This window comes from Coloeus monedula (assembly GCF_965178545.1).
Source record: "Coloeus monedula genome assembly, chromosome: 3".
Classification (NCBI taxonomy): Eukaryota; Metazoa; Chordata; class Aves; order Passeriformes; family Corvidae; genus Coloeus; species Coloeus monedula.
The window spans coordinates 91,535,300-91,559,118 of NC_138783.1; the positions used below are offsets into that span (position 1 = coordinate 91,535,300).

The window sequence follows — 23,819 nt, forward strand, 5'->3', positions numbered from 1 at the left end:
TTAGCCTGTGTAAATGCATGCATTACAATCAAACTCTTCAATGGCATAGTTTTTTCCAAGAAACATTTTTATCATTTCCATAAGTCCTTCTACAGAATATTTTGCAAATCTTCAAGGAAAATGTAACAAATATGTGAAATTGGAACCTTTATGGACAAAGCATTTTAACAGTTAGAGACTGCAAACTGAAGTCATCTCTCGAGTTGTTTTGATTGACCCATTCATTTGGACAAGCCACAATTTATGATAAAGCCTGTGAGAAGGATGTTTGGCCCTTGTGAGCTAAAACAGGATACTGCTGAGCTGAGTTCAGGGCAACATGGTATGCTGCAAGCAGACAGATGTTACCATCTGAGAGTGACAGTCACAAGGTAGGGGAGAAGGTGTGAACCTCAGTGCAGGCCTATGTATCCTCCTCTTATTACCTGGTCCTCCCACCTCCCAGAAAAAGACATCCTTGTATCAGTTACAGGAAAAAATTTGTCTGAAGCAAACTCTGGGTGCTCTGATTCGACTGAAGTCACAACCACAATGTTCTGGAGCTGCAAACATTCCTTCCATAACTATTCTTTCAGAAGACACACAGAACATCTTGTATTTTCCATGTATTTTACTAAAGCTTAGACCAATGCTTGCTGTTGACCTGGAAGAGGGTGTATGTGGAAGAAGTGTACGGTTGGTACATCCGTGGCTGAAAGCTCAGCTCACATACACTTCATTCAGAAGAGACCTGGAAACACATTTTTCTTGGAAATAAATGTAGCTTCACGTACAAGAGACACGTGCAGGAAAATGTGATGTTTTCTCTTAGGTCTCCACGTGATTCATGAACAAATGTATCCTCAAAGAAGTTTTGTGAAAGCAGTAGGACTAGCTTTTTCCAGGTAAGAGACAGGCAAAAGGGACATTTAATATATCACCTTGGTGATATATTGGTGTTGCGAAATCAGAAACACCAAGTAGTACAAGTAAAGCCCAACACCTCCCAGCAAAGAGAAAGCCAAACAATGTTCAATATAATTTAGCGGCAGGTAAGGTTTCATTTGTCCTGATCAAACCTTGTTTGCAATTGCAACTACATGGTAAACTAACAGTAACAAGGGAGGTAACTATTGTGCCACAGGAAAAGATACAGTCTTTATCCAACGAGCTTGTATCCACAACAGAGCCAAAAAAATAACCTCACAACATCCACTGGGTCCTGCTGAAAGAGACTCCGGAAAGAGCAGAAGTCCCTTTCCATGCAAAATGCATCAGCTGGGAACATACTCTATTTCTTGGTAGCTAAAAAAGTACAGCAGTGTAACATTTCAAATATACACTTCCAGCAGCACATTACAGAACCATTCCCAAAGCCTTCACTGCATTTGGAAAGACATAGAAAGCTTCTCCTTCCTTTGTTTTGCCCAGCACTTTATCTTAAAAAGGACACTGACCCCTTCAGGAAGGGACTGTATTTCATGTGAGCTTTCCAGATACTGCCACTAATAACAAGTGCAGAAAATAAGGCACTTGGAAGCTAGTATTCAAGATAAAAATAACTCATTCAACAATGCTGACCAAAAAGACACTCTTGTACTGCACAAGCTACAGCAGCAGCCTTGTTTTCCAGTATTGGTTGGAAACTAGCAAGGGATCTAGAAAAGAAAAAACAACACAGGCACTTACTCACAGTCACAATGAATCCATTATTTCTTCTCCCTTCTATTTACTCACCTCACCCCACTGTAATGTTGTCTTTTAAAATGAGTAACTTTTTATTTATAGTGTCATCCAGCAAAGCTTTTCTCTGCAGCCTACTGCTTTGAAAAATCTATTTTCTATGCAGTTAAATTTTCATTTGGCCCTTTAAAAATGGAATCTGTCTTCTCAAAAGAAACTCTTCCACAGACGAGATTTTGGAGCCAGTAACTTAAAAACTGTCACAAGTCTCCTTTCGCTGTTTCATGAACACCTCATTTGAACACCATCCTTTTTACATATTGAGTAACTCTATTCCTTTTTGTATTAATTGTCTATGTCTTAGCTACATCCTGTTACTCTGAAATTATCAACAACATGTAGTAATGACTGACTACCTCTACCATATTCCCATTATCAAAGTCAATTACTCCCCCAGGTTTGCAGCAGTAAGTCATGTACGGTATTTTATTACATCCTAGAGAAAGGAGAAAACCTCTTTGGCTCACATTTATACTGCTAAACAAAACAGAGCTTGAGATTTATCCCTAATGCTGAGATCAAATGTGATAAACTGCCTTCTGTCCTCACAGTTTAAGACAGTGCCTTCCTACAGCAGGTTGATGAGAAAGAAAATTCCTTGAGCAATTCAAAAAAGAGCCTGAGACCAAGATCATACAATGCAGGATTGTGGGCTAGCAAAACACTTCAGCTCACTCTATTATTTATCAGTATGAATTTCTTCACAGAGACTGTGCTTGTACAGATGAAAAGAAACAGTAAAGAAGCAGGAAAGATTGTTATGGCTTATGGAAATACCTCCTGTGAATAAGTACTCAAGACTATTCTACAGCTGTCAGGCAAAATGTAGCATTAGTTATCCAGTCTCCTCTGCAAAACAAAGCTGTCCTGGTTTTCAGCATGAGTCTTTGCCAGTGCTTTAGTTCTAGAGATCCCAGTTCCAGAAAGTATCAACGGTATTAAGGATGCTACAATAACTTCTTAATTTAAAAAGACGTATTTTAATTTTATAAGCATTTTAAGAAAAGGTATCTCCTTGTGTTGACTGTCTTCGAAAACAGATCAATACAATTCAAATGCCAAAAGTTTCTTTAACCAAAACAACTTGAACATGGTATGTTGTGGCTGTAATTCACAAGGGTATCAGGCAAGCTTCTCCTATTAATTACTAGTCCTTCTTTCTTTTGCAAAGTCTGTGGATCTATCTGAACAGCAAATATGAGTCAGACCTCCCTGCATACAAAATCAGGAAAGGAAAAGCTACAACAAATGTCTGCTCTCCAGCAGACAACCAGAATTTAAAAAATCTGCCGGGGAAGTCCAGACAGTGACATGGGTATCACTGTGACCTGATACAGATCTTTACCAACGTCTCAGCTAAAATTATTTGAGATTGTTCCCTGCATTCCTTGCTCTAATAGTCACTTTCTTACTGATTCATATTCTTTCCCACGTGTTTCGGAGACCATTAACTCTCAAAATTGTTCCCAAACCCCTGAATTGCAATCACAGCAGAATTACTAGCACCGTGTTCACTGGATCCATCTATGATGTGTTTAAGCTACAATACTCTACAATGAGGCTGGGTCCAAGGAATTTTATTTACATGCACTGTCAATTGTATAAACAAAATGCCATTAGTACTCAGTTACTAATAGCTTTTTAGTATTATTTTGCAAAAACAGAGATGGTGAGATCTGAATTTTGTAAGCACTAAAGCTCCTAAACAAGCTAGGAAGGACGGCCTCAATCGTCTGACTCTTCACTTTGGGCATAATGCAAGTCCCTGAATACAACCTACAATTTTATGGTGGAAACATTACCATGCCTATAGCTCAACACTTCAGCTATTCTAAGGTAATTCCAAAACTATCACTTAATGTGATAGTTGTATCACAACAAGCCCATTTGTTACCACCGAAGCTTTCAGAGTCGCATAGCTGGTACGAAAAAAATGGATGAAGAAAGTGGAAGGAGAAGAAAAATTTTCCTGTAACATTCCCTAATGACCTGAAGTGTTGCTTCAGCTCTGGAGAATTTCCTTACAGGTCAGTGGCATAAGGAAAGAAGGAAATTTAGTTCACAAAACACCCTTAATATGCACAGCATTTAAAATGCTGTGTATTTGTATTTACAACACACCTATGCAGATGATGTAAATCCCTGCCATGAAGGTAGTATCAGATTCTGGTCAGTATTTAAATTAATCCAGAGTATTGGAGCAAACATTAATACCTAGATTTCCAAATAGCTCCAGAAGGCCAGATGTAATTTTTTAAAGGTTGAACAGATAACTGAATGGCAAGTCCTGAATAAAGCACAAACGTAACACTGCGATACTATATGCTGAAACTGCCTTCCCACTGCTTTCTCAGGTGATAAAGTCAAGAAATGCTTAATTCATAGGGTCAAAGTAAGTGAACAAAACAACACTGCCAGCAGAAAAGAAGGCACCAAAAATGCCTCGGTCAGGCCAGGCTACTGAGGAACTCTGACAACAGCAAACAGTCAGCTTTGACCAGATTCAAAAACCGTTTGGATTCAAACAGGCTGTCTGGAAGTGTAAAATGTAGAAGTTTAGTTTCACTTCACATTTTTGGAAACACTATTAGGTGTCTAAGGTACCTAGCAATGTGCATAAAGATGGAAATCTTTGTAAGAAATGACCAAAAAATGCAAAATAACTTTGCCTGTTTCTTCTTTTTATTGAAGCTGAGAGATTCTGGAAATATTTTAGCCTGAAATACTGCAAATGCTACTGTTTAGAGCTAGGTCACTCCTACTGAAAATCCTCTTAAAAACACAATGCTTATTTGCATAGAGGAAATCAGACCTTCCCACTAGCAAAAGATTTACTCCACTAATAACGGCATATCATCTAAACACTACCCACCCCTCTCTTCCCCCACACCAGCTCAACAGTATTTCAAAATATATCTGAACATGGGACAAGCTTCATGAACACGGGCAGACTTCACTAACCCATAATAAAGTACAGGAAATATGTCACAGAGCTGCCCCTAGGACAGAGAGCTCATTTGCATTATGAGCTTTTACTTAATGCATGTGTGCACTGCAGTTCCACCTTACAAACCTTAACTATTCATTGCAAATCCTGCATAAAATTTATGAGATGCTATCATGACTCATCCTGTGGTTTTAAGATACAGCCCATGATTTTAAAAATTACCTGCTCATGCCCTTCTAAAAGAATACTGCAGTGTGTACCACAAACCTGCAAAAAAATGCAACACCCCACAGCACGAGAATTTCTCATAAAAACTGCAATCTTCAACTGCAAATGCATTTCCAGACTGACAAGGAATATTCTGCTACAGTGAAATATTGAGTAGCCTGGACAAGAGCACTATCACCATGTTGGACCTTAAATGATTTAAAAGAGAACAAAGGAGACAGAATCTCTGCCTTCTCTGTCTGGTAGAAGAGATAAGACAAAATTACTACAATCTCTATACTAAAATACCATCTCTAAAGTCTTATCACTTCAGCTTGATTCTGTTTTCAAGGTTTATAAAAGCACTTAGAATTTTATAATTTAAAGGTTTAAAATTCTATAGAATATCCTATGTTTGATTTACAGTTTTGTACATTAAGGCTGCAAATAACAAGAAATACTGATACTATTTTCTTTAGTGTGCCACATTTGTTAATTAAATAGTCTCTCAGAGCCTAACTGAACCACAATTAAGCAAGATTTACATACAGGTAAAGAGTCAATGCTATGTTAGTTAATGATGACTTTCTACTTGCTGGTTATGAAACCCAAGGAAACTGGCATGTATAATTTCCCAAACATATTTTAAATTGCATTTTTATCTTCATGTTACTGTCTTTGTAAACAGGCATTACATAGCTAGGTATTCGTATCTTTCATTAAGTTCTGTGTTTATACCTACATAATTTTAAGGCCTTTCTAAAGTGCTTAAAATACATTGCTTCTATATAAATACTCATTAAAGACCTTCCATATTCTTACCTGTACATTCTGATTTTGATTATGCTTCTTCAACATTCCACATTTATCAGTAATAGCCCTATTCAGCCCCATTGACTTCTCAGCACAGTAAGGTCACCTCAGTTTAATCTGTCTGAAAAGTATTTACTATCCTGAAAGACATATTATACCTACAAAGGAGACTAAAGCACATTTTCTACAAGAAGACTGCTCATCTGAAAACACACAATAGATAGGAGCAATAAAACCTTCCCATTAAAGAAAACAGATTTTGCCACAACAGAGTAAGTGTTCCTACTCAATATGTTCTCTTTTGCCCTCCTACCCCTAAATACACATATTCCAGTTTTGCCATACACTGGCCTTCAATAATTACAGGAAAACCACCAAATCTGATTCAAGCTTAATACCTGCTTCATGTATGCATAGCACATGGTCTCTGCAACCCGCTTTCCTTCATCATAGCAGGCTCTTGGACCTATTGGATTCACATGGCCCCAGTAATCCTCATTTTGAGGGTGAACTTCAGGATCTACGGGAGAAAAAAACCACCTTAGATTATGATATGTCAAAAGATGACTATATATGACGAAACTTTCAACAGAGCATTTGTGTTATAGAAGTCAGCACGGCTTGTCTCTGAATTCTGGATTTAAAAAAAATCTTAAATTTGACCACAATTTCTTAAAAGTGCAATCACTGGAACCATGAAAATGGCAGTAACAGAAGATGAAAGCTCTTTGAGTACAAGCAAACAACAGCCAGCAACTGCTTTCCCTAAGAGTGTGTGAACAGAGGGTTAAATTCAACTCCTCTCTGCAAAGACAGACTACCTCAAGGGCATAAATATGATTTTTACCTAATGTGCTTCAGAGGAAACATTGCAGGTTATGTAGGCAGCAGTCATGTAGGAGGCATAATAGGTTACGTACGAAAGTAAAGCATATTCAAATTTCATAAAATAGGAAGCAAGGAAAGAAAAATGGAGAAAATAGAGATGTACTGCATTTCTTAAAAAGACATGAGTGATGTACCACAAGGCACTTACATTTCTTCTGTTTCACCCAAAGCATTTTTACTAGCTATCACTGTGCTATCAATCATCAGGCTAGACAATCCTTTGGTTTGATCCAGTATCGAAGTTCTTGATTATAAAAAACAAACAACCAAACAACAGCCACCTAGGAAGCTTGATGGTGTATGCTTTATATGCTTGAAAAAATACAAACACTTGGTTAAATTTCCCCCTTTGCTGTCTTTAGGATGGTATAATTTCTACCAGGTTTGAAGTTTGTACACATTACTACAGAACTTCCTAGTATTGAAAGCTAATTTTTGAAACAACTTTGACAGTCAGTTCTGATTAAACCTTCCTGATTTTATGCTGCTCAGATGTGATAATGGATGCATTTGTGCCATATGAAAGCCACAGAGCAATGGTAAATGCATAGAAGTTTTACATGATTATGAAAGCCCATAGCGATCTGAAAAGGGCCTGAAAAGATGCTGTGGGAAGGGAAATACTCCAGAAGAGAGCTTGTTCAGTTACAGAAGAGTCCTTGGGGCTACCATTTTTCTCTGTAGAGCCTGACAGTGGATAATTTAAGGCTCGGGAGGCAGTAGGAACACTGTATATGCTCAAGCCACTTTGGCTGGCCAATCATCTGAGTGATGATTGCTTGGGCATTTACTTTGAATCTTCTTGACTGAAGTTGCTCCACCAAAAGTGCACACCTGGAGGTGTGTTCTTTGTCCTTCCTCACATTTTGCTTACAAAGCTTTGTGTCTTGTAATACAGGTGACCATTTTTTGTTCACTTGTTTGTTCTTTATAGCCAAGACTCTCAAATCTATTCCCCTTAAGCAGGGTACTGTGCTTGTGCATCTCAAATAATCTTGCAAGACTGCTATTATCAATTATGCAATAGTTCAGAACAGAAGGAAGTTTCTCTAGCAGGCACAGGGTCTGTTACACACCCAAGGAAATACTAAGGAGTCTTGCTGCATCCAATCACCATTCTACCCATCATTCTTTCACTCCTTCACTTCTACCAGTAAGAGGAAGACAGAGCACTGCTGAATATTACATTTTAAGAGACACCAGAAGAATCTGCATGCACAACCAATATTTTCTTAGCTTAGAGGTTATATCCTCGTCTCTTACACACCAGGGCAATTACTAAATCTTAACAATACAATTCCTGTGTGATGGGAAAAAGATACACATATTTACTATTGAAATGATCTTTCTTCTCAGGTTTTCATTATGGCATCTGGACTTTAAAGTACAACACTCAATTTCCCACAAGCCCTTTGGAAAAAGAGACCTAAACCATGACATGGGAAAGGTACAGACAACAACCCAAGTCTCCAGCTACCACTCCTGACTAGAAACATAAAGCACTGTAAATGCCTTTCTCACATTTTAAACTGTAAGAAGAACATCTCATAAAAAAGCAAGCTAAGACAGTGATGAAAATCTATCATTCTGGTATCTGACAAAAGATGTGTAAATACCCTTTTACACAGTCATATCTGAATAGCTCTAATTATTGTTTTATTCTTCTTACCTCCATAAACCTCTGATGTAGAGGCCAGCAACAGCCGTGCTCCAACACGTTTAGCTAAACCTAGATTTTGGGCAATGGGGAAAGAAGAACATAATTACAGCAAGTGCAAGAATCCTTCACTCATGTTAGCTGTTTCAGTGTGATCCTGTTTTACATGTTTTTAAAGAGAATTTGATTTTTCTCACTAGGCAAATTTAGCTGTAAACCACATCCATAGCTCCCACTTCCAAACTAGAAAACTTAAGAAACAGCAGAGTGGCCCCTGCATGTGATGTGCTTGCTTCTGGGACTAGCAGTTACACTGAATCAAGATCCAAGAACTTAATTTATTACAACCTAAATAAAGGCCAAGGAAGCATTCCACTCAGGAAAGCAGGATTGTCAAACAACACAGTATATTATGATTACCAAATCCTTCTTTACATAGATTAAAGACAAGCTATTTAAAAAAACTTATACAGACTAACATGTTATAGGACAAAAATCAATCATTTCTCCTTTATTATGTCCTTTTAAACTGCTTGGATGGTCCTACCTACCACTGGAGATCATTTTGTATTCCATTTCAGAGGCTTTCTGGTCTTCAAGTTGGCATGGCAAATCAAACAAATCTCTCACCTATGCCATTCTGGTACCTCTATAGCTTCTGAATCACTTAATTCTCTGAAATGTACTCACTAGAGCATCACTCAAGAAACTCAGCTGTGCTAATGCCCAGGAGTTTTTCAGACTCACAACTCTTAGGATCACTGAGACACAGATCAGTCTGCATCATATACCAAATGGCACAAAGATGGGAGGAAAAAGTAGCAAAGGCTTGAGGTCTTCTTTTCACAGATCCATTCCCAGCATCAAAACTAACAGACAAAGCTGAAAACATTGCCATGTAATTATTCACCACGAAGCTAGACATTAAACACTCTTTCAGAATTTGCCAGCCAAGGCATGCACAAGAGGGTGCAGTACTCCTGATGTATGCAGTTTACAGAACCAGCGCAGTTCCACCTAGTTCAATGTTTGCTGAGGTGCAAAGGAACAGTCACTTATGGTAACCGCGGGAATGTTCCACAGTCACCAAAGTGAAAACTGCAGTCATGAGCACAAATGTGCTATAAAATCCCATGCTCTTAATTGTTCTGATGACTTCTGTAATTACTGCACACTCCATAGCCAAATTACAGGCACAAAGTTCTTGTGCTTTGACAGCCATGTTGCCAGTGTTCACCTGCAGACATATTTATAGGAAAAGGAAAAAAACCTTCAAAGAGGGTAAAAATAACCCCAACCTTATTTTGCTTAAAGAAACGACTTTTTAAAATGTACAACTCATTTGCTTCATCCTCCCCTCTCCCCAGCAACTCAGTTGGGATTATATGATGACTAACCAAGTTAAGCAATAAAAAAAATTCCACTTACCCAGCATGTTTAATGTCCCAATAGTGTTGGTCTTCAATGTTTTAATAGGATTATACATGTAATTTGGAGGAGAAGCAGGAGATGCTAGATGATAGATCTGGTCCACTACAGAAAAATGGAAGGGACAGAATTATTATTTTCCCACATAACATATTAAATGAGAAAGCATTAAAGCCAATAAACAAGTATTCCTTTGTGCATTTCCTAGCACTGGAACTCAGCACTTCCTGTATTGATACCTACAGATGATATGTACACAAACCTGTTGTAACTGTAAGAAAAACTTAATTTTTAGTAAAAAAAACCCTAGAGCATAATGTAATATATCAACACTGTTGACACGGATATAGATGTCTGCGTTGGTGTTCACGCTTTCCACTTATACTTCAGAAATGTTTAGAAGCTGCAAAAGTATTTGCAACATTCTGTTACCCTCAGGTTTTTAAGTGGCTACAAGCTTCAGAGTATTTTTCTAAATAGACTGTGAAGCAAAAATGGTAGAAACATTTTTTCAATATGATGAAAGACTTTTTGGGAAAATTAAATACTGTATTTTTATTTCTAGACCATCTGTCAACAAAACATTAATGGACATTCATATATTAAACATATATGGCAAGATACAAGTATGCAACTTTTGTGGGGTTTTTTCCTGTTACTTTTATTATGTATATGCAATGCTTTGGATAATACAGCATTTTAGCTTTAATTAAAAAAACAAACACACAAACCAAAACCCAGTACAGAGATTTCAGCACACTCCTCCACTCCCTGTCATGAAATACAATTAGCACTAGTTGAAACTCATTGTCTGATATGATTGAAGGTTGGAGGTATTAGAAACAAAAGACTGTTGGAAACAAAGATATTTTTGTTAAATTATAATAAAAACAAAGCAATGAAAACTGGATTCATTTTCGTAGGCAGTATCTGATATTCAAAGGCTCAACCTGAAAGCCTTTCATAATCTGACTGTTGTAAATATGTAAATGGCTTTCTGTCTTCTGTGTAACTTCAATCACAGCAAGCCAGAACTATGTAAAAAACCCCACCCATAGATAAGTAACTGCAAAAGAAAAATTTAAATGTAAGCTCAAATGAGAGATGTGATGTTTAAGAAAGAATAAATCCCCCACACCAAGGTCATTCAAGAAAGGTAATCAAAAGGTAATGAAATAATTAGAATAGCCCAACAAATGAAAGGGAAAACAACTCCTTTGTGTTTCAAAAGAAAAGTTTGTTTCTTTTGTTTATTTTTTTAAGAAGACTCGACATTGAAATCAGAAAGAAGCTGGGGAAGTCAAGGCTAGCTGCTATTCCGACAGAAGAAAATATTGTGTGGCATAAGACTGTCTTGCCCTAGAACAGAACACTACTGGTAAAACAAATGTTTTCCTTTTAACTACTTCCTTAGGTGTTTTATTATTAAAAAGCAGTAGCAAATCACACCATTAAAAAATATTTTTATTTTGACCACATATTGATTTCTCTTAGCCCTCTGCTGGGGGCTTTAACTTTCACAGTATCTGTGACATAATGAACTTCTTCCTCCAGTTTGAAATTACTTTTTGTACTTAAAACAGGGTAGAAGCATCCCTGACTTTCAAAGAAAAAAAAACCAGAAACAAAATAAAATTTTCTTTTTCTCCATTTAAATACAACTATACTTGCTTAAACAGCACAAGCTGTGAATTCTATCTAGTAGGGAAAAACGAATTCAGAATGGTTTGAGTTGGAAGACACCTTAAAGAACACCTAGTTCCCACCACCCTGCCATGGGCAGGGACACATTCCACTAGACCAGGCTGATCAAAGCCCCATCCAGCCACTTTCACAGATGAAGCATTCACAATTTCTCTGGGCAACCTGTTCCAGTGCCTCACCACCCTCACAGTAGAGATTCTGTTTCCTACTTCTAACCTAAACCTACCCTTTTACAACTTAAAGCCATTTACCCTTGTCCTACCACTATATGAAAAAATAAAATATCAACTATGAAGTTATCACCTGCTTTCAGTGATAGAGTGTGAGAACACTGAAATATTAGAGGAATGTGCTTCCTGTTGAAGACTTCCCTTCCTTCCCAATTATCAAACTTCATTTGATAAAGCAAGTACACAAACCTTTGCTTTCCGACTTCTAATATATATTAAGAAAAAGAAGAGTAATAGGGCAAGAGCATATATAAGTGGCTTGAATTACCCATGTGAAATCATCCCTTACTTTCCAACAGTCTATTGAGCAATGAAAAAATGAAAAGTAGGTAAGTCTTCAAAGCACAAGCATTTCCTTTACATTAAAACATTACATCCTTTTTAAGATGTGTTCTGGTAATAACACTTTGAAAGTATCAGCAACACTGGCATGGTAAAATACTCAACCTACTTTCTTTCTGAATCCCTAATGAAGTGTGCTTGTATATAAGTTAAGTTTTTCTAGATTAATTGTTGTGTCTCTTGTCTACTGGGCAAGCTCAGCTCCTGACTTCTGTGTAACATAGCTTGGATAAGCACACACTGGATCATCTGTAGGAAGCTTTTCAAAGTTTGCCCCATACTGCAGCCTGGCATTATTGCTGCAACACAACAAAGCCTGCAAAATAATTTATGGTTACATTTTATTCACTGATTAAGCTCACAATGTCAGTAGTGACCAAAATAAGGAGAAATTATTTCAAGTCATATCTCACCCAATTAGCTATCAACGTGAAGATACAATAAACACCTAAGGCAACCTGCATGACTATCACTCTAAGTTTTACTGTCTTGACAGAGTAATGATATTTGACAGTATGCTCACGGAGATGCCACAAAATGCATCTACTTGTATGTTGCCATGCTCTCTTTGATCTACAGCTGTTTATCTCCAGAGCAGGGATAAATAGCTGCCTAGAAGATGTCAAAACAGCCCAGAAAGCTAGAGAGAGACAGTTTTGGCAGATGTGTAATGTTGGTGAGTATTTATTCTCACATAAAAAGGTGCAGCGAAGTAAAATTTTCTTGAATGATCAGGAAGTAGTATATCCAACTGCTATCAACTCTGGTGCAGCACTGAGAGAGTTCGTCACACAAGGCACCTGTAATAGCAACACAAATAGCACCCAAAGATTGCCTGATGCAGCAAGAGCTGGAGGAAGAAAACTCCCAGCTCATGCTCGATTCCAAGCCCTGCCTGCATTGCTAATGCAGCTGAAACTTTTAGGAGTCTGTCTGCAACATGAAGCTAGTTAATTGTTCTGCATGATGAAGTGTGACATAGAATAACTACTCCTTACTTAGGTCCCAGTTGACACTGTAAGCTTAAGCAGTGAGTAAAACTGGAATCAAACTTTGTGCTGGGGAAATAATGCAAAAATGTAGCATGGGGTAAATTTTAACTGGGTTGTTGAACTTTCACACACTTCCTATAGATGAGTTTTGAATATGAATAAAATATGTGACTGCCTCAAGTTTTGCTTCTGAATGTAAGTATCCCCCTCCCACAGCATGGTACTGTCATGAAACCAAAGACAAGGACTAGACTGGAAGCTGGCAAAAGGAATGCTCAGTGAAGATGCTGACTGATGCTTGCAAGCAGCAGATAACTCAAGCACAGTGGTGCACAAAAATGAACAAAGCAATACCTGAAGTCACCTATAGCTGACTCAAAGCTGAACTCTGATCTAAGTTTTATGCTGTTTCTTTCTACCTATTCCTTCACAAGCCTTTCTACATCTAGTTTTCAACCAGCTGTGGTGGAATTTTTGCAAAGAGAAAATGTCACTTCAAAAGCATTTTGGTCTGTTAGTAATTTTACTGCCCAATTCTAATCTGTCAAAGCAGAAAGGAACTCTTTCCTGCCTCCCTCTCCACCCACTTAATTTTATTTTGTTTTGTGGTTTCTTTGGGTTTTTTAAAATATTGCTAATTTTTGATACACAGCAGCTCATACAGGAATGGTTCCTTTAATGGCGTGTGGCAATTCAGATACAAAAGGTCAAAAATCTACCACTCCTTTTGCTCCACAAGAATACAGCTAGGCCTGTGATTATCCAAGTGGCCATATAACTGTTAGCTAGAAACAAATGCGTATAAAATACAAAACCCCAAAAGTTCCTTATAATCTTCAAGTTTATTCACTTATTTTTAAACATGAAACTAAGAGTACGATACAGTGAAAAAGAAAGCTAGAGAGCAAGAAAGAAAGCACTCTCCGCCTTTTAGTCCTTCATTCTTCCTTTTGTTTCCCAGCCAGCAATTGTTTTAAATGAAACAAAGAGAAGGAGCTGGGGGAAAAACAAGGTTTTCCTTTGCCAAAGGTACAGTCTTGCCTGTCTCATTTGTCTCAAGGTGCTTTTCCCCCATGCATAAAAGCAAAAATCTACCCCTGTATGGAAAAGGTTCAGCAAAAGCAGAATTGGCAGAGAGATAGAATATGGGCATTTGCCAAGAGTCAGATGGCTGTCTTCTGGATCAGAAGGATAGGCAACTAGGCAGCTACAAGACCTCCTTCTCTTGCCTGGGAAGGACTCTTTAGTATATCAAGCCTCAGACCAATGAAAAACATCAGTTTTTCCAAAACATTTAGAGAATGCTGGACATTTCAGTAGGATGAAAAGTTTCTACCACAAGCTTATCATATTTGATCCATCAAGATGACAATGCTGGAACAAGAACAATTATTTCTCATTCCACCTTCCCTCTATTTATTAACTGTCAGGTCTGAGAAATACACACTTTTTTTTCCCACCCCAGAATTTCAGCAGGCCAGCTAGACAAAGCCATCTACCCAGCTTGGTTGACAATCACGTGTCTTGTAGCATAAAGCTAACAGTTATTTAAGATAGCAGGCAACTTAACTCTTGTTTCAGCCAGAGCTGTGGAAAGCAATCCAAGCTACAGCTTTTTAAAGGATCAACTGTTTGGGTGCCTGGGACAGTATCTACTGAAGGACAGAAAGAAATACATCTAGTAATGGACCTCCACAACTCTTTCTTGTTACATGAAGTAAAGAAAGAAGTTTTACAACATTTAATAAGATGACTTGAGCTAGCTTTGCAATTAAAGCCATAGTGCAATTACTTGAAAATAACCGTGTGAACAGGTGTGCAAAGCGTTACATTAAGGACCACAACAGAAGAACAAATGATAACAATAAAATTCTGCAAGTTTTGTGTGTAACTCACATGGGGCACTAGAATTGTGTAAACCACTGTGAACATGGCAGCAAGTAGTTTACCAAGGACAAGATGGTAGACTAGTGATAAAGAAACATTAAACACATTTGTTATGTTACAATTTTACTGAAAAAAAAGGCAAAAACAAGGAATCAAATTCATTTCAAAATAGCACGGACACAGAAGCTGGCATAAACATTCAAGCCAGGTGCACAAGGTACACCGAGGCAAATACAGAAGACTGTGCTCAACATAAAGTTTAAGTAACATACTGCAAGATAAACAGCAACTAATGTTTGTCAATTATGCCCTTCTCTAAGTGAAAAGCTAAAAAAAAAAAAAACAACCTCCCTAAAATTTAGCATACATGGAATCTGCAACACCTAAATTTGGACACAAACATTCAATCTTGTGTTTTCCTTAATGCTAAACAAGAACAATCAGTAAAACCACTCCTACAAAATACTGCCATAAAACTACTTTCCTTCATACCATCTTTATTTTCTAGCCCTAATACTGCATGTGTTCTCCACGCTTCCTAAGTGAATGGTAAGGGAGAAATCTACCACCTTTCGTAGGACAGGAAAAGACCTTCATCTTCAATTTCTGCCTTCAACATGTGTCATGGTCCCAGAAAGGACTAAACAGGTCACTAAGTCCACTAAGCACCTGCATCCATCACTGTATTTGCTAGTCAGGAAGTACTGAGCAGAAAAGCTTTGATCAGAAGCATACAAATAAGTTTCTACAGCTTGAACATATGGACTTCTCTTGTAAAAACAGCAGCTGTGCCAATTTGATCACTGGAGGTCAGGCCAGAGAAGCTGACACAGTGAAGTGAGACATTTCTATTGCCCTAACTAAAAAGGACTACAAATACAAGTTCATTTCCCTGATGCTAAAAATGTTGTCTGTAATGTCAAGCAAACTGGAATAACTTCATAAAGATTTGTTGGGGTCCCTCCCCTGCCATGGAGCCCTGGGAGAGGGGCCCTGGGGGGGAGGCACGGGGTTTCCCTGCCCCTGGTCAGTCCCATTTCCCATTGGTTGGTTTGTGTTCCCCGGGGTGGCCAAGGACCCTCGGGTCCCGTGACCGGAGAGTTCCTGAGCCGAGCCCCGGCCATGCGGCTGGAGAAATAAACATCTCTGAAACATCTACCACGAATCTGTCCATATCTACTTCGGTTTCCACGGGACTCCTGGTTTGAAATATACTTGTTGCAGTAATCCCCGCTGCAACAAAGATTTACCATATTGCTCATACTGGAGAAGTTTTGGAGAGACCAAGATCAAGGCACCACTGCACTTGGCTCTGGACAAACAAAATAAAGTAGCATATGTTACCCTCTGCTTTGCCATAAACTTTCCTGACCATACAATTTAAAACCAGGAAGCAGAATGTGTTAAGCACCAAGAACAAAGTCTAGGAAGGGAAAAATCTGGGAAGTACGGAAGCAAAAAAAAAAAGCTTTAAGACACTCCTTCTGCTTGTATTTGTATGTGCTTTAAATTACCTGTGAGATGACTTGAAGACTGAACAATTCTGGGATACTGTAGAACACTGTTAAGTAAAATGTTACCATCCTGATTTCTGGAAGGATCTTAATCACAAGAAGGCTACAGACTATTCTTTTGACAAATTTTGTGAGACTGTTGGTCTTAGCCTTAAAAATCAACTCAGACCCACAAGCCATCCAAGTCTTTAAAAATAAAAGTTTTTTTTAGTCCCACTCAAGCAAATGATTTATTAAAATTCTATAAATGTTATTTTACTTACCTATGTGTGTAACTACCAACTACAACACCTCCTGAAAGCTCTGAAAGCCAGTATCCTTGTCACTATGTGTATCACATGCTTACAGCATGTCTCTCAACTTGCAAAATGCATTTTTATTAAATCATTTTAAAAGCCTTTTCAGTGGAAGTTGAAAGAGCCAAAACTACCTTTGTGTTCACAACAGTCACAGAAATTAGAGCCAGCATTTAAGAAATGTTTTTCCAGAAACTGGACTGCTGGCATTAAGAATTAAAACAAAACAATAAACCAAGACCAAAACCAAACAGCTTTAGTTAACTGAAGACCAGTTAATCTCAGAACATGAGTGATAAAATGGTTTACCTTTACCTACCACTTACACTTCTCTTTCATTTCATTTTATATTAGTTAGGCAGTACACATGCACTTGCTTTAAAAAGTTTCTGAGCATCAGAGTGGAACTACTCTTCACTACTCTGCCCAAAAAGAGTTTGGGCAGCAGTTTCAGCTGCCACAGACTGCAATTTTAGAAGTATTATACAGTATTTTTCAAAATATACTGTGCATTTCCCTGTGATTAAGGAAGTGAAATCAACTCAACTGACTCAACTGTTTCCACTATTGACTGTGAATCTGTGGCATTTTCAGGCCTGTGTTTGCTTCAAATTTGTGAAAGGTGTGGTAAAACCAAAACAAATCTACAAACAACACTACCAAGCAACCGAAAATAAATGCAAGGCCTAAGTGTGCTCCTGTGAATTGTGAAACAGTTCAGCTGAGGACATCTTTCAGATACAGGAGGTAGCTGAGTTTGAAGGAAATTTGCACCTATCACTTTACAGAAGATTAAGGCTTCCAAAAGTTGCTGAGGAAGCAGGAAGAAGAAATGCCAGTGGGAGAAGGATATGGACTACATATACCTGTCTGATGTTTTCTTCCAGATTTATTCAACTGCTGCGTGTGCCTAGGGGTAGTTGAAAACTGGACCTCAAGACTGAAAACTGAGATGCATTTTGTTCCTGTATAGGGGTTCAGCTTGTGGAATGATTGTGTGTCATCTTATGACATCACCTTGAAAGTGGATTGGTTTTTCATGTGTGTTTTTTGGGGGATTTGGTGGGCTGTGTATTTTTGGGGTTATTTTTGGTTTGTTTACATGTATCTATGTTTTTAGGTTGGGGTTCTTTTTGTTTGGTTGTTTTGGTTTCTGCTTTTTTTTTTTTTTTTTTAACACACGTATTCAAGTATAACAATATTTCATAGTAGAAATACAGATTTTGGTGGTTTGAAGTTATATAAAAATAAACCCTTACTTTATACTACAGAGTCAACTCTAACGCAAAGGTGGGTATAAACAAGACAGCACTAATGCTCAAGTCACTATGTAAACCAAGTGCATTACCAAGAACGTACATTTATTTAATACAAAATTTCCTTTGGCATTTTCTAATGCAGTTTTATCTATTACCCTAAAGTGGGGTAGATCACAGTAACACCAGATCAAGCATTCATTCTCATTTGTTCTCTAATTAACATCTATGTGTCTTTACACTATGGTTTGTATGAACGTGAGACACAGTGCTCTCAAGTGACTACTTTGGGGCACCTGTAATATTAATGAATGTAGAGAATGAGGCAGAAAAAGTAAAGGTGTAAGTGAAGGTGGGGTGCTGGGTTTTTTTTCCTGATAATACAAAAAGAAGAGTAAGAGATTCTTCTCTTTACAGACCAGCCTTCAGAAAAAAAATTGTCTTGCTGTACCAAAAAAGTGCCCATTTTATAGTGTATTAAAGCTCTACATAAGGGTTAGGCTGAAATGAAAATATCATTAAAAACACAGAAGTCAACTATAATAGGAAAAAAAGGGTTAATACAGCTATGTTTTTTTTTTTTTACTATTTTTCACCTTTCAAGGTTCCTGAATTACCTTTATTCCACTAAAGAATTCAAAACCCTTCTTCTTCTGCTTGAAGAAAACCACGTGAAAACTTGTGCTTTTCCCACTGACATTTCCAAATGCTAAAGCAAATGAAATCCTAGCAGAGGAGGAGAAAGACATTCAGCACTAGTTAACCATGGTTGTCCCAGGGCTAAAAAAAAAAAAAAGTGTGTTTAGGTGATTTATTATTGTCTCTGGCCAACCTAGATCAAGATCCAAGAATGCTGAGTGCCACTTCATGTCACGGATCAAAGATAATGACACAGCCAAGGCAGATTGTGCGTAGGCATCACTGTGAAGCTGACAGCTACACATCTTGAGACCAAATTCACTTTTCCATATCCAAAGTGAAAGCACTGTTCTTTCTAGACCAGAAATGAGGTCTCTTTCAGAAAAAAAGCACTGATTATTCTCTCTGGAATTCAACTGTCAAACAACCTTATATAACCTGGTTTAAACAGGACAGCAAATACAGAGAAATTCTTTAGACACAAACCTACTTTTTATTGCGACTTCACAGTCATTCCAACTTCTATTTACAAGTAAAAAGGAGAAACTGGGACTAAGAAAAGAAGTATCTGATCTATATGCCAACTTGCTGATCTGTTCCAAAAACTATCCCCCATTGCCTCACTGGACTATAAACTCTGCAATGAAATCAAATTTTATCATGTTCTTACTGTATGAAAGTTAATTTTATTTTAAAACTTAGCCATTCCAGCTTCAATTTACACTGTTGGAAGATGAAAAGACATTCAATGAACTACCCACTGAATAACATGTAATAATTAGTTGTCAGTACTAAACAGGGAATTGGTGTCTTAATTACAAAGGCCATAGGAAAGGTAGCTGAAGGATGTCAGAATTCCCATTCAGTAGTGCCTAGTTAGCTGGGCAACAGTATTAGCAATGATGGTAATTCTCTGAGAAAGTCTCGAGTGTAATCAGTCAGAAAGAAGGTAATGCATGGAAAAGATTAGAAAAGCTGACAAACTGAACCGGTTGAGGTATGAGCTACCAGCACCTGGAGTCAGTTAATAAGATCCTTGTTCTATTATCCTGTCAGTGGAAGGAGAAGTTTGAAGTAAAATAACACGCAGTAACTGAACCAGTGCATTGTCAGAACAGAGTAGGAGCATGTGTTTTTGCAGGACTGTTTCAGTAGTATTGCCAGGAATTCATCACAAGCAATAACACAAGAGATGCAACTACTAAAGATTTTTCCTGTGAAATTCCATCCACTAGAATTCAGCAGGAATTTAAAACAAACAAACTGAAAGCCAAACTGCTCAGCTATTTTTTTTTCCTTAAAATGAACAAGTACATTGCTACAGAGTTTTAAAAGGATGGAGCACACCCACCAGAACTGCAGCGTAATTTGAGCAATGCTTTCACTGACTCATTATATAGTTAGATACTCCCACAGAAGTCTATAAATGCATGTCTCTCTCAAATACAACAATGTTAAGGGTGCCTTAAAATCTGGTGTAATAGTTTGAGGTTTATGATACTTTAGATGCTGAGCCACTACTTTGAAGCAGAACATACTTTTGTTCGTTTGTTTGTTTGCTTCTTTCTTTAGAATTGGTGTATTTCTTTTTTTGTTTTTCCATTGAAAACTAGGGAAATTCTGTGCTGCTGAATTTCCAACTCTACAGGTTGAAGAATGTCTGTACCTAAAGTGGGAGCAATGTTTTCTACAGAAGACACTAAAGGCAACTAAGGAAAGTTAATCTCCTCTCAACTGACCATACACAGTTGCAGGATGCATGTCTAAGTAACTGCAGCCCAAAATTAAACTTCAGTTCATGAATTATCTGGACCACAGACTCTGTGTGTGTAAGCTTGTCCAGGCACACAGGAAAGTGCAACAACACGTGGGACAGCAGACCAACCCACTGCCATCTTGCATTCTCACAAAATCAGTCACATCAGGATGTTTCTAAGGTCTCTTTCCTCCCATCCACTTGGAAAAGAACTAATTTCCATGACAAAAGTACTCTGAACCTCTTACTCCATACTGATCACAGAAAATAGGCTAACTGTAAACAAAGCACACAGATATTAGATAGATCAACCCAGAACTCCGTGCATAAATTTCATTTCTTTACCGACACACACACTTAGAATGGAAAAGCACAAAAAAGTGCAAATACCAAAGCAGAGCCTACCTACCTTCAATGTACAGGGGCTCAACGACATCGTGATTTATCAGTTCGAAGTTCTCATGACCAATCCAGTGCTCCACATTTCTTTTCCTGCCCGTAAAGAAGTTGTCCACAACTGTAACCTCATGGCCATCCATCATTAGTTTGTCAGTAAGATGAGAACCCACAAACCCTGCTCCTCCAGTTATCTGCGTTAGGACAGTTGGTATGAATTTCTTTTTACAGAAACACTAGACAAAGTCTACAAACATGAAGACAGAACAGTAGGTTTCAGCTCTTTGCTTACTCCAGGGGAAGCAACTCCATTTCCATGTATATCTTTTTTCCAAGATTTACAGCTTTTAAAATTTTGAGAGACATACTTGACATATTTCATCACTGTCAGGCTAGAAGGTCAGCTACCTATTCACATCAACAAAATCTCTTTTTCAGATTACATTATTTTCCTTTTTTTCCTTCGAATTGGATTGTGCTCTTCTTTGTGACAGCGAAGTCTGAAAGATGCAGAAAGGCAATAGGAGAAATTTCTGCAAATCCCATTTCTCAGAAAAAAAAAAAGGTATGACAGAATGCCAGGTTATTTTCATGTCAGGCTTATCAGACATGTAAAATCCAGCTTTTGTCTGGTTTTAATGGAATACATGCTGGGTGTTCTAAGTAAATACTGCAAGTTTTCACCCAGAAAGGAAGAAGGGAATTCTTTGAAGACCTTTCATTTTATTTCCCTGCTTTCATTTTAAATCACTCCTTCTATGTTTTAATGCATCCATAGCTTACATCATTCTGGCCTGAGGAGGTCAGGCAGTTGGATTAGATGATCTTTGTAGGCCCCCTTCAACTGAAAAAACTCTGTTCTACACCATTAGCTCTGACAAGCAGCATTTGCCTGTCTTGGAACTCTGATGTTCTACTGCAGAAACAAGCAGAAATAAAATATTTAAAACCCTGTACGCCTGTTTTATTGAAGAAACAAGAAAGTTCATTAATTTTTCCCTTTTTGCACCACAGACTTTAACAGCAAACAAACTAACAAAAATCACTAATTCAGTACTGAAGCAGTCAGCACAATAAGTAGAACTGCAAGTTGTGTGACACATCCAGACCTATCTACAGAAGCAATTATTTTCTCTGCATTTCATAAACTGTTTTCAAGAACCAAGACACAACAGATCACAACTCTCAAAGAGTGGACTTGTAAAAGACCTCAGTGGCATCAGCTATATCATATAGCTGCATGATCAAATTCACATTTTGAAAGTGATTCAGCTGTTGATGCCCATTCTTCAGCTGTAGTGACAACTAACTAAGCAATGAAAGGACAAGGTGGAATCAAGCAGGAATCCAATGAATGGATGGTGTACTACAATAACAAACTGCTGTGTGGAAAAGGATGAGATGCCTTAAGTTCTTCCACTTTAGGTTAGTCCAAAGTTAACCATTTCTCCTGTCCACTACCCTGCCATAGGCAGGTTTTTTTTTTTTTTTTTTAACTACAAAAAAAGCAAAGGAAAACCTCCAAAGATTGAAAAGGAAAAAAACATACAAAAACAACATCTGTTTTCTTTTGTAAAAACTTCAATGTCCACTTCTTGTAGTCTCATGCTTCTTTTTCTTATTAAAAATTCAGGGACACTAGTGTGTCAAAGCAACTGTAAGTATCAGTTAATAAAAGAATCATTTAGTTGGTCTATTTAGTATTCTTCTGAGTTTGTCAGGGCTTCCTTGTAACAGATTCAACATTCCATTCCCTGACAAACCTGAAGGAGAACCATGATTTAGGAGAAAGACAGACAGACAGACAGACAGAATGAATGAACCTCGAGGCTCCCATTATGCTGCAAGAGAGAAGCAGCAAGAGCAGGATTTTGGCAGAATGCTGTGAATGAGGAAAGAAGAGCAGTAACTGAGGGAGAACAGCCCTTTGCCATGTCTCACCACTTAGCAGGGGGGCGGAAAATCCAACCCATGCATGGAAAACGTAATGCCATGAGTTTCTCCTGACTTTCAAGCAAGCTGCAGCCTTGCTGAATGTTACAAGGGTTTTGGCTTTTTTTTGGTGGTGACCAGGATAAAACTCTTCTATAGAAGAACCTACTCCTTCAACTGAGGCCCAAGGAAATCTCCTGCTACTATTTCTATTTCAAGATTCTAGAGAAGATAAAATCAATGCTTGCAATATATGTCTTTGGTGCAGTAAAAGGAAGTGTCTTCTTCCCAATATCCCTTTTGAAAAACAAACCATAACAAAACCAACCAAAAAAAGGGCAAAAACCACAAAAACCCAAAGGAAAATAGCATACAAAAAGAAGAAAAAAAGCACAAAAAAAAAAAGGCAAAAAAAAGAGCACAAACCAATTTTGTCTGGAAAGAAGTTTCCAACTGCCTTAAACCTACCAGCAGTTTTTATGATAAATCTAAGTTGGCTTTATTAACATATCGCTTCCATGGATGTTAGACAAAGAACTTAAGAAATCATTGAAAAAGGAGCTGAATTTCCCCTGGAAAAGTAAAAAACTGTGTAAATTATGTTTTTCATCATTACTTGAGGCAACATTTAAAAAAAGATGATTTATCACTGAAGTTCTTTGTACAACCTTCCTGTAATCACTCATAAATGCATAATTTCTAAATATTACTTCCTGCAAATCACAATGACATATTAATCTACATAATCATAAGTTGTACATGAATCATATCCACATCAGAACTGGAACACCAGCACTTGGGTCTTAAAACAAATTCTTTATTAAGGCAACATTAATAAAAATATTTAATGACTTAGTAGTTCAAGTATGCTTGGTAACTTCAGCAACCAATAAAAGGCACAAATATTACTGATAATTTTCTTCACTAGAGGCGCTTAAAAGTTTGTCTATTACACAAGTTCATTGCTGTTGTGTGCATTCAGATTCAAAACATCTTATGTCCTGTAAGGAAATTATATTAATTTTCTTGTTTTCTGCTTTTATCAGTTTACTATACATTCAATTCAGAAAAAACCCTACCCAGCAGACTGAACCAACGGCAACACTATCTTCCACAATAACATAATTCCTTCTCTTGCATGTGAAAGCCTCTGGTCCAGTCACTTCAGAGAACTCAGGAAATAGATAAATCATGCACAACAAGGTGAACATCT

General features: G+C 37.7%; 1 protein-coding gene across 2 annotated transcripts in view; it reads right to left on the minus strand.

Moving 5' to 3' along the window:
• The window catches only part of UXS1 (UDP-glucuronate decarboxylase 1), a 57,508-nt gene that overhangs the window by 11,225 nt on the left and 22,464 nt on the right, over positions 1–23,819 (minus strand). For both annotated transcript variants that reach the window (XM_082278439.1, XM_082278440.1), the window contains 4 exons: positions 20,688–20,868; positions 9,663–9,767; positions 8,247–8,306; positions 6,088–6,209 (listed from right to left, as the gene is read on the minus strand). In XM_082278439.1, the coding sequence (XP_082134565.1) occupies positions 6,088–6,209; positions 8,247–8,306; positions 9,663–9,767; positions 20,688–20,868 (468 nt within the window). The remainder of the gene's footprint in view (positions 1–6,087; positions 6,210–8,246; positions 8,307–9,662; positions 9,768–20,687; positions 20,869–23,819) is intronic.